Genomic DNA, 12174 nt, shown 5'->3' on the forward strand with positions numbered 1-12174 from the left:
TACTTACAGATACTTTCTACAAAATATTTTAATGCAAATAAATTACATTATTTTTAATGAGACATTTTTACCTTGACAGTACATGCCAGCTGTACAATTGTCACATTCATCAAGGGCGGCCCGGTTGGTGGAGTTTGCAAATGTGCCCGCGGGACAGGGTGTGGGTGTCTCGGTGCCCTCTACACAGTAGTGGCCGTCGGGACAAATCTTCTGAGTAGGAACGGTGCTTAGGTCATCACAGTACCAGCCAGCGGTACAGTTACCTACAAGTAAAGGTGACATAGATAAAATATACAAACACAAAATTCTCCACAAGGACTTACGTACCAAAGTTTAGAGTGAAATAAATTCCATGGAAACGGAAGTAACTGCACAGAAACTGATTCTTTTCTCATATTTTTTGTCATTGCAGCAGTAACCTTGGCCTCAGATATTGGATCGGAAAAATAGTCCCGTTTCTTCATAAAATCTACTGGTATTTTCCATAAGAAACCAGTATTGGAGCCATTGTATGATGTCATTTGGCCCATAGAATCTCAAGTTATTACATATGTGGATGTGTTTCCAAATGAATGTGTTTGCAATGTTCTCTTAACAATCTTGACCAGAAAAAGCATAAATGTGATTTTTCAGGAGAATATACAGAAGTAGTTGATTAATTCTCACCTGTAGGTACTGTCAGTCCAGCTGTTTCGCAGTACTGGCCACCATCACAAGGAACAGGTTTAGCCGAGCCTACTGGACAGTAGTATCCAGAAGGACAGATTCCACCAGTCGACATTGTGAAGTTTGAACAGGTACAATCCCACAGGGGTGCACAGGTGTCGTTCGAGTACAGGTCACTGAAATGTACAGGTGTCATTAGAGTACAGGTCACTGAAATGTACAGGTGCCGTTAGAGTACAGGTCTGAGAAATGTACAGGTGTTGTTAGAGTACAGGTCTGAGAAATGTACAGGTGTTGTTAGAGTACAGGTCTGTGAAATGTACAGGTGTCGTTAGAGTACAGGTCACTGAAATGTACAGGTGTCGTTCGAGTACAGGTCACTGAAATGTACAGGTGTCGTTAGAGTACAGGTCACTGAAATGTACAGGTGTTGTTAGAGTACAGGTAACTGAAATGTACAGGTGTCGTTAGAGTACAGGTCACTGAAATGTACAGGTGTCATTAGAGTACAGGTCTGCGAAATGTACAGGTGTCGTTAGAGTACAGGTCACTGAAATGTACAGGTGTCATTATAGTAGTGGTCACTGAAATGTGCAGGTGTCGTTATAGTAGTGGTCACTGAAATGTACAGGTGTCGTTAGAGTAGTGGTCACTGAAATGTACAGACAGAGATTTTTGTGCTGCTTTAGACATTTTTTTTTTGTCTTACTTGAGGGTTCCAGTACTGGTATTGAGGGCTCCTGTGTCATAGGGGCGACTGGAGGGGGACCTGCCCCCACAGTAAAATCCAGACTCGCACCATCCATCAGGGTATACATTAGCCACGCCCTCACAATACTGCCCCGGGGGACAGTCCAGACAGTCAGATTCTGATGTTGCTCCTAAACAGAATTTAGATATCAAGTTCAGTACAAACCTTAAAAAGATAGGTCATAAATTGATTTGTTAACAATATCATTGACAAATATCTTCTCTGTCTTAAGGGAACGTTGAAGCAAGGTGACCTACCTGTAAGGTTATTGTAGGTGCCAGGTGGACAAGGGTATTGCATGTCAAATTCTGTACCGACAGGACAGTAGAAACCAACAGGACATATTGTTGGTGTAATGGTGGCATTCACACAGTAATATCCTGGAAACAACAGTAACGCACATCTCATTACATTATTGTCATCACTAAACACTTCAATCTTTTACAATTGATCTGTCTATTATCCACAACGAACCTTTTTGGATACCAGGTAGGTAAGACTACAACTGGTTATAAATGCTGTTGAACACTTAATGCAGAGTCATTTCAAAGGCATGAGAACAGAGATTTGTAAAATCATTTAACATGTCTATAACAATACATGGTTTGGCATAGAAGCAATCCATTGTAGTAATGTAGTGGTATAAAGTTATGGCGCTATAACAGTGTTTTATTACGTTAATGTTTTATAGTAACAGTGTTGTAATCGTATGGACACTGTGGTATCACTTCCTTCTACGCCTACCTTGTGTACAGTCAGAACAGCTACTTAAGCCAACTGTAGGTGCATATTTCCCTGGCCCGCAGGGAACGGCATATGTTGAGTTGAGAGGACACTCGTAGCCAGCTGGACACTGTCCACCTGTCCCGATAAAGGACACTCCACTGTTGGGAGTGGCTATACTCACACCTGTAAGGGAGATAACTCTGTCATCAAACCTATCCAGGCAAGTTATAAAACCTCTGATATTCAATTTACCTACAGTTTGATGTCATCATTATTTTTGAAGTTGTCATAAGTTTTGTTTGAAACATTTATCAAAATATATATTGGAGCCTGTTTTGCTTGATACACAACTTCTTAGGTGATACAAATTACATTATTCATAATTTTTTTCAGATCAATATACTCCTTTCTTTCACAACTTCATTGATAGAAAATGAGGTTATTAGCCAGAAAGTTTTGAGATATCCAAAACCTTCTGTACTTGTGAAGATTTTGTAAGGTTACCTGATACACAGTAATAGCCAGCAGAACACCCGCCTGCGGGTGCGGTAAGTCCAGCTACGTCACAGTAGGTCCCGCCTACACACTGTGTACATTCTGTTTCATTGGCCAGTCCAATTGTTGACCCATATGTACCTAATAAAAGAAGTATTTGCAGTGAAAATAACAGCAAAAAAAAAATGAGTAGCAGGCTTACTTGGGTTCACTTAAGATATACTGTCCAACTGTCAAGTATATCTATTTAGTTGTATTGTATTTGAATAAGATATAATGCTGTAATTATTTTTCCAAAATGGTCCAGTGTGACCTTTGACCTTGTAATCTTGACCAATGACCATCAGAATTAAATCATGTGTAGAATGTCATATTACGATACTTTGGTGTGAATATGAACTAAATCTGTTAAGGGGTTCAGGAGGTATCTTGTATACAAGCATCGTGCTACGTACTTCAGTCTCACTCAAACATGCTAACAAAACTGTATAAAGTGACTGCTATATATACCGCTCTGCCTGTTCTGTTTTATTTTCTATCTTACCTATAGGACAAGGGATGGTGTTACTGCCTGTACCAGCAGGACAGTATGATCCCTGGGGACAGGGATCAGCACGATCTCCAGATGTACAATAGAAGCCTTCCGGACAAGGATAGCAAGATCCTGCGCCAGTGTGGTTCATGTAAGTTGCTGTGGCACATGGTTGTGGCGCTGTTGATCCTATTGGACAATAGTTCCCAATAGGACAAATGTCACCTGTTGTTCCATCTGAAAAACACACAGGAAAAATAAATATTTGAAGATAAATACAGAATATTATTCAATCTATTTGAACTTTTTAAAAAAAAGTCTGAAACTCTTTAAATACAAATATTTAAAATATGTATCGTGTCATGAATATTGGTAAAATATACAGTATACGACTGCTAGAACAAACCCTAAGGACTAGGATAATAGTCCACTCTAGCCTGAAGAGTTTCCGGATTGAGACAATATATTACCAGTGGGATTGGGGTCCATGGCCGCCAGAGTACAGTAGTATCCTGCCCAACAGTCGCCTGTGGTTGTATCATTACCAGACTCCAGACAGTATTTCCCGCCTGTACAGTCCACACAGTCCGCCAGTGCTATACGGCCTGTACCATGAAAGAAACACAATCAACTTTGGTTTCATGTAGGCTTTTTTTTAAATTTTTTTTAAACAAAAATAAAGGATTTATGGGAAAAAAAGTAAAACAAAAGTTTTTTTTAGAAATGGAATGCTGCTTTTCATTTCTTTGGAGGAATCTCTTGTTAGAATAATGTGTGGCAGATTAGTGACGTTATTATGCTTATGTTCATAGGCTTCAATTAAATCAAATGTATGTTGTATCGACATCTTTCCTAGAAGAAAGGTAGGAGCACACTTAATGGGATAGTTTAAAACAGTTATTTTTTAACAGGTAAAATGTTTTCTTTTTCATCCAGTAGATAAATTAATGACACAAATATATTTTCATGACACATTACCAGTAGAATACACTTGTAACGTGTCTATTCTTACCAGTTGATGGTTGGTATGTTCCTCTAGGGCACTCCACGGGGTACGGGGTACCACGCGGACAGTAATGTCCAGATGGACACACATATCCGTATGACTGACCGACTGGTGTTGGCTCTGTAGATCCACTGACACAGAAATAACCCTCTGTACACTGGTCCCATGGGTTAACGAGACCGTCATTAGGGCAGTAGTAGCCAGGATCACATGGGATACATTCATTTGCGTATCTCAGTCCCGTACCGTTGTTGAATGTTCCTTGTGGACAAAGACTTCCTGTTGAGAAAACAGAAAATAAAACGGACATTATAGACTGGTTTAGCTGTAACACATATAATAGCAATAACACAGAGAATTAAGAGTTTTAAAAATATCACGGAATATTATTAGCGTCACATCTTAATTCAATAACTTGAGTTCAATTAGAAAGTGTGAAATGTATACCTGTGCTGGATCCCTCGGGGCAGTACTGGCCTTCTGGACAGGGCTTGCCTGTTGTCCCATCAGTTGGTGTAGAGCTGTTGGCCCCTAAACTACATATGTAGCCAGCACTACAAGGTCCCTCAAAGGCAGTCAGGCCTGGTGTCTGACAGTATTTACCAGGATCACAGGGAGAACATTCGGCTGTGAACAGAATTCAATACATTAATAAACTTTCTGTTACCATGAACATTCCTTGTAACATCGTAAACCAAACTTCCTGTAACCAGGGTAAAAAATGTTCACTACAGATATAAATAATCTAATATATTCCTTACTAGATGATGCCAGTAAATCGAAGTTGCTGTAGGTCCCTGATGGACATGGGTTCTGGTAGTTGTACTCCGTGCTGGTTGGACAGAAGTAGCCTTTCGGACAATTGACAGGGTTGATGATTCCGGTCACATTACCAAGCTCAATGGGATCACAGTAGAACCTTGAAGGACAAGGCAGGCATGTCGCCTGTCCCGTTAGGTAGTTATAGGAACCTGAAAAAGGATCAGAATTAAGTCACAATGAGCTCCTCAGGTACTGGAGCCAACAAAAAACACTTAAAATTGTTTTCAAACCTGGACTCTGGAGTTGCTGCTCTTCTTTCATACCTTGAAAAATTCACTTAGATCATCCTAGTTAGTTCCTAAAATGTTATCCACTCAGTCATAGAGAATTAAACATAGTATTCACATAAACGAACCTCTCTCACAGACCACAGGAGTAGGGCTTCCCTGAGGACAGTAATCTCCCATAGGACATGCGTAGGCTACAGGTGTCGCTGTTGTTTGTCCCTCTGGACAGTAGAAGCCTCCGTCACACTGGCCGTTTTCTTCAATTAACCCGGGGCTGTCACAGTAGAAGCCTACAACAAATCGTCACTATCCATATGAGCTATGTCATATATTAGTAGCCTATAATTTTTTTAACAAATATACTGAGGGCAAAGTTCATGTACTTTAACGATGTTGCTTTAAAAAGGTATGTACCAATATTTACTTATTTTCATGGCTGTGTTCCAGAAATTTAAATAACAATATTGTGTTTTTAAAACAATATACATCCCTATATCAATATCAGATCCATATTGTTTTATCTAACTTCATATTCATACAAGTATACGTCTGTGAACATCTACAACAGATCAGTTACCTACCAGGTGTGCATGCTTTACAGTCTGTAATGTTGGTGTTACCACTGGAGTTGGAGAAGGTTCCTGTTGGACAGGCTGTAGAGGTAGGTGACCCCTGTTCACAATAGTAACCCGGCAGACACACAAATGAGGCTGGGTTTGCCTCAGTCTGGCCCATAGGACAAAAGAATCCGGGGTCACATTGCCCTGTCAGACAAACATAAATTGGTTTTAACATTGCGTATCCTACTTAATATTGTTTAAGTCCAGAGTACGAAACAGATATCCTACAAATGTTTGAATTCCTTAACACTTGCATTTGATCGCTTTACATGAATATAAATTCACTTGAACTCTAAACTGGCTTGTGTTCTTTCTCATTAAGTTGATGAATTTAAGGCTCTAAATATCAAATTTGATCCCTTTTAAATGTGCTTGATCAGTTTGAACAAGAGACATTCAACCAATACCAACAGTTTCATCATCTGACATAACGGTCTCTTGTCAGTTGTAAAAGTATGGTAATAGTTTATCGTCTTATCCACCTATATTTACATGAATTTATTGAGCTTTAAGAAAATCTTCCTTAAAATTAATGCTATTTAATTCAATCAATCACTTTCAACAAGAGAGAAAAATCATGATGGCTGCTGTACCTTTGGGTGTTGCCAGTTCAAAGTCATCGCAGTACCAGCCTGCGGTACAAGAGATCGGTGCTGAGGACCCCTCAGGACAGTATGTTCCTGGCTGACACCTCCCTCCAGTGTAGTTGAACTCCGGACACATACACATGTCAATTGAACTGAAGTTGCCTGTTTTAAAACATATTATGTAAAACATTGTTTCAATAAGATAATTTACACTTAATTTCTTCTTTTCTTCTAATTAAAAATAATTTTAATTATTTGCCAATATATAACTTAGTGAAATAGCCAAACTTACCAAGAACAACAGGTTTAGACTCTGTGGACCCTCCAGAACAGAACCAGCCTGCACTGCAGTTTCCAGTTGGGGCACTGAGTCCGGGTCCGTAGCAGTACTGACCCGGTGGACAGGTGAGACAGGATGACATGTCATACTGGGTGGAAAGTGGATTGTACGTCCCCGCGGAACATGGGTACTGAGTGCTGTACTCGGTACCCGCTGGACAGTAATGACCAACTGGACATGCAAAGTCTGTTGGGATGGTTGTGTTTTCTAGACAGTAGTAGCCCTGTGTACATTGATCACATGACCCCTTTGCTGTGACACTGGTGTATGTTCCAGCTGGACATGCGATTGGTCGAGGTGAACCCTTTGGACAGTAGGAACCTGCCGGACATTCCTGTCCTACACCTTTGTGGCTGACTGACGAGGACGGATTGGATGTGTCTACTCCATACTCACAATAGTAACCAGACATACAGCCTCCGTCTGGCTCAGGCGAGCCTGGGGTACCACAGTAATAACCACCTGTAACACAATTAAGGTCAAAGGTCAAACATAATTCACCGATACCTAGAACGTCAGATCAAGTAGTCACAAAGAAAACAGGTCAGCGTTACCTAAAACATCAAGTCAAAGGTCAAATGTAGACCATAGAACATATGGGTCACAGGTCAAATACAGTCACAGAAAATGGGTCACAGGTCAAATAAAGTCACATAGAACATGGGTAATAGGTCAAATGCAGTCACAGAACATGGTCACAGGTCAAATGCAGTCACTAAACATGGGTCACAGGTCAGATAGTCACAATAAATACAGGTCAGTGTAATACAGTGATCTATCCGAGGCTATCAGCGATATGTATATATGCCCACCCTCTCATTTATACACATAGCGACATGTATATACGCCTACCCTCTCATTTATACACATACTTTATACAACAATCACATACATGTACATTGTACTTTATACAACAATCACATACCTGTACATTGTGTGCATTCTGGTTCCTGTGTCAGTCCGGATGTATTTCCGAAGGTCCCAGTGGGACAAGGTTGTAGGTCTGCTCCAGTTCCTTCAGGACAGTAGTAACCCTGAGTACAGATATCGGCACGATCCCTGTTTACACAGTAATAGCCTGCAGGGCAGACATAGCAGGCTGAGGCCCCAGTGTGGTTCATGTATGTACCATTTCCACAAGGCTCTGGTTTGGTGGACCCACTTTCACAGAAATGGCCCTCTGGACAAATATCACCTGTGAAAAGAAGAAAGGTGCATCAAGTAACAGACTAATGCGATCAAGTCCATTTCATCTCAGAATAGCGATAAAATGCACAAACGATTCATACAATATTTCAATTTCAGGTGACCTCTATCACTTACCAGTGGTGCCATCTGTTGGAGAACTGGTGTTTGCTCCAAGAGTACAGTAGTATCCCGCCATACATACATCAGTCACATTGGTCTTCCCAATACTCTCACAGTAAAACCCTGAAAACATTACAATTTCATATTCATTTCATCTGATATACTCAACACCACTTAATATAGCTAATAAAGACAGAAAAAGATGTAGACAAATTATACATTTTATCTTCATATAAAAATGGAGCTCCAAATTATGACATAATGATGGCCAAGGGTAACGCTATATTTCCCCGACTATCAAATGGAGAGGGCATAAAAATAGGTCACAGCTACCTATATTTGATACAACAGTGGAGTTCCTCATTCTCTGTCATATTTGATACAACAGTGGAGTTCCTCATTCTCTGTCAGTGTCGACAGAAGACTTACCTGGGCTACAGCTGATACAGTCACTGATGTCTCCCATTCCAGTCACATCCAGGTAAGTACCTGACGGACATTGGAATGGATCGTAGGTACCATTCGGACAGTAATGCCCAGCAGGACATACATCTCCATAGCTCTGGGCTACAGGGGCTGCTTCAGTTGATGCCAGAGAGCAGAAATGACCTGCACACAGAAGAAAGTTCTGGATCAGGAATTTTCATATTTAATAACATCGTTAATTGACCTCATTTCATTTTGTAAAAAAAATTCAGGAAAATGTAAAGGTAAAATTTCAGGAAAATGTAAAGGTAAAATGATAATCTTAATTAAAAAAAAAATCAATACTATTTCAGCAGTAGTCACAGAAATTGAGTTATCCAACTTGTTTTCAGTCAGAATGGAGTCGGAATAAATTCAGCATACTGATTTACTGATTTTAAAACAATGTTTTTACCTGCCCAGCAGGTGCCCGACACAGCGGTCAGTCCTGTTTGGCCACAGTAGTGTCCTTGAGTACAAGCCTGACATTCGCTGCTGTTGACCAGTCCCTGGACATTACTGAAGGTGCCGATTGGACAGCCACTGCCGGTGATACTGCCGGACAGACAGTATCGTCCAGCAGGACAGATGTCTCCTGTAGTACCGTCGGCCGGTGTGGCATTGTAGGCAGACAGTGTGCAGAGATGACCAGGGGCACACACTGCTGTTGGCTCCGTGTTACCTATAAAATAATACCATCAGCCATTATTCCATCTTATATCTTACAAAGAAGTAGCAAGAGATTTTCTTTAATGCATTTCTCATTTGGCTCTGAATTATCCCCAATATTCTCATATTCACAATGACTGAAAATATTTAATAAGAAATATACACCATCAGTAAAATTTTACTATTAAAGCTGGGGAAGACGGTTTATTTGTGAACCACGTACTTAATACTATTAACATGGAAATTTACGTCGGGGGAAATTTACGCTGATTACATGGAGTCCTTTTGATCGCAAAAATTTTCCCCACACATATTATTTTGATATCAGTTTGCATAACCTTGAACTACAAATGAAGGTGGATCGCTCGCGAAAATACACCAACACGTATAGTTTACATATCGAAATCGCGAAATTAACCCCCCCAAGAAAATAGCCATGTTTGCAGTATTACTATTTCAAAACTGATGATTACGAGAAATGAAGAAAGAGGCTTATTTGTGGTCATGCAGGGGCTTATTTGCAGATAAATAATTAAGGTAGATTTATATTTTTGTTACAGAACACTTATGGTTTACCTTGTCCACCACAGTAGCTGCCAGCGTTACAGGGTTTACACTGTCCAACACTGTTCAGACTTGTAGTGTTGCTGTATGTCCCAGCTGGACATAGGAATTCTCTTTCCTCCTTGGTGCCATCTGGACAATATGACCCTACTGGACAGGCTGTCGGTACGGATACTCCACGGTAACTCCTGTAGCGGTCGGTGTAGTTAGCGGTACCAGTAACATTGGCATCCAAGTCTTCATAATCCCCTGGAAAATGAAACAAATGAATACAGTTTTAATGGATCATTAAGGTGAGAATGTATTTATGGCTCTAAGGTTCACAGATCTACTGGTCAACTTAAGGAATACATGCTTCTCATTGGATGAAAACTTGACAAAAATAAGAACACAGATTCACATCTCACCAAATGCTTTGCAGTATGATCCAGCAGGACATATATCACAGGTGCTTTGTTTCCAGTGAGGCTGGTAATAGCCGGATGGACAGCCAGTCTCGTTCCAGCTCCCCTGGGGGCAGAAGTGTCCGGGGCTGCAGGCGAGGGTGGTAGGGCGCACGGAGTCCTGTCCTTCGGGACAGAAGTAGCCTGCATCACAATCTCCAGTGGGTGTGGCCAAGCCGTACTGCTGACAGTATTTACCCGCAGTACATGGCAGGCAGTCGGTTTCATTTACATTTTGTTGACGGTCTGTTTGAAAATAATGATGCCCAAATAAGTAAGGAGAAATGTTTCAGACCAATCCATTTTTTCGGCAGTCATATTAAAATAATTTTGAAAAGATCAAAATTATACATTCCAGACTGAATATTTTGACCGATTCATCTACAGATTAAAATTGTGTACCAGGTAATTGAAGATTGTTAACTTGTTTTTTCTAAATAGTTCTCCTATGATGTACTTTCCAGTACTGGTACTTTTTATATCTCGTAATAGTCTTTAATTCTTGAAATCTATTAAAGAATTCAGTTGTTGTATCACAAAGCTTACCTTAAGATGTACAAAACATACCTGAATAGGTCCCTGGGGCACATGCTATCTGTACAGTTGTTCCGTTCGGACAGTAGTGTCCCATGTCACACGGAACTGGGTTTGGTGTACTAGCACTTCCATTACAGAAGAATCCAGCGTAGCATTCTCCAGTTGGTGTTGCCAGCCCGTAAGACTCGCAGTACATTCCAAGGGAGCATTCCTGTTTCTGGGATGATCCGGTCGGACAATAGGTGCCTTAAATTATTTAAAACTTAATTTTAGGCTTTCTCTTTTTATGGTGGATTCTGTTGTAAAAGGTATTCTTTAATACAAATTTTCCTAGATTTTTTTTTATCCTTCACCAAAGAAAGACCAATATTCTCCTAATTTTTGTAGTTTTTATTGCTATATTGAGATTAGAATGTCACAAATGACAAAGTTACTCAAGTATGATTAATTAGTGAAATTTTGTTAACAGTAGAGGTATAATTACCTGGAGTACAGATACCACCAGTGTCGTTAAGGCTGTAAACTGGGCAGGTGAGATTGAAGTTGTAAACATCGGTAGAGTTCACCCACATAGAAGGCTGGGCGCTCCACGCCCCTCCAGAACAGTACCAGCCTGCTGAACAGTCTCCAGTGGGCTCTGATAGACCTGTACCTTCACAATACTTGCCAGCTGTTAAAAACAAATTCAGATACTTAGATTCAACTTAGACTTCATATACTTGAGGACACTAATTATATAGTCGTTAAGTTTACTTATATAAATCTAACTTCTTTGTACAATCATTTAATGGCAATAAATCTTGTGGTATGTTATCACCATTGATAATAAAGAAACAGGCAAGAGGAATTGTGAGAGCAGTATAATGGAGGTGTAAAAATGAAGAAATTTTGGAATCTTAGCAAGGCCAGATCTCTGTTAAAAAAATTGGCCTATATGACAAGTTATCTGTTGTATGTGCAAAAAAGCTAGGGATCAAAGCCAAAAAATTTCAATGTAAAATATTTTAAACTTAAATCCTGCCCTCACCTGATATCACATCATAGACAGCGTAAGAAAAATCAACTTTGTGTTTTTAATGGATTTTCAAAAAGTAAAATCAATCATATGTCATATCTTTTTACACATGGAAGTCTATTGAATAATATACAATAAACAAGAATAATTAGAAAGACTTAGAAATTTTCCCATTTGTTTTATAAACGTAACATTAAAACACGACGACCCATGATTTACATGTTGTAGGACTTACCAGTACAGGAGATACAGTCAAATTCACTCTCCCCGAGGGTCCTGTTGTTATAGGTACCGGCAGGACACAGATATTGAGTGGAGTACTGGGTCCCCAACGGGCAGTACGAGCCTGAAACATAGAAATATAATACTGATAATGTTTGGAGAATTTGTTTCTCACATAC

At 39.9% G+C, this 12174-nt stretch overlaps 1 protein-coding gene across 1 annotated transcript in view; it reads right to left on the minus strand.

The window, feature by feature from the left end:
* The window catches only part of LOC117334493, a 155995-nt gene that overhangs the window by 30089 nt on the left and 113732 nt on the right, over window positions 1-12174 (minus strand). Inside the window, 24 exon segments of the mRNA XM_033894150.1 lie at window positions 72-263; window positions 667-842; window positions 1376-1547; window positions 1675-1797; window positions 2162-2326; window positions 2648-2779; window positions 3183-3407; window positions 3641-3775; window positions 4183-4455; window positions 4624-4803; window positions 4938-5147; window positions 5354-5515; window positions 5807-5989; window positions 6439-6594; window positions 6725-7234; window positions 7698-7967; window positions 8096-8203; window positions 8510-8689; window positions 8961-9227; window positions 9791-10027; window positions 10186-10467; window positions 10789-11004; window positions 11243-11428; window positions 12009-12119. Coding sequence (XP_033750041.1) covers window positions 72-263; window positions 667-842; window positions 1376-1547; window positions 1675-1797; window positions 2162-2326; window positions 2648-2779; window positions 3183-3407; window positions 3641-3775; window positions 4183-4455; window positions 4624-4803; window positions 4938-5147; window positions 5354-5515; window positions 5807-5989; window positions 6439-6594; window positions 6725-7234; window positions 7698-7967; window positions 8096-8203; window positions 8510-8689; window positions 8961-9227; window positions 9791-10027; window positions 10186-10467; window positions 10789-11004; window positions 11243-11428; window positions 12009-12119 — 4851 coding nt within the window.

The sequence above is a fragment of the Pecten maximus genome, chromosome 9, assembly GCF_902652985.1.
Source record: "Pecten maximus chromosome 9, xPecMax1.1, whole genome shotgun sequence".
Lineage (NCBI taxonomy): Eukaryota > Metazoa > Mollusca > Bivalvia > Pectinida > Pectinidae > Pecten > Pecten maximus.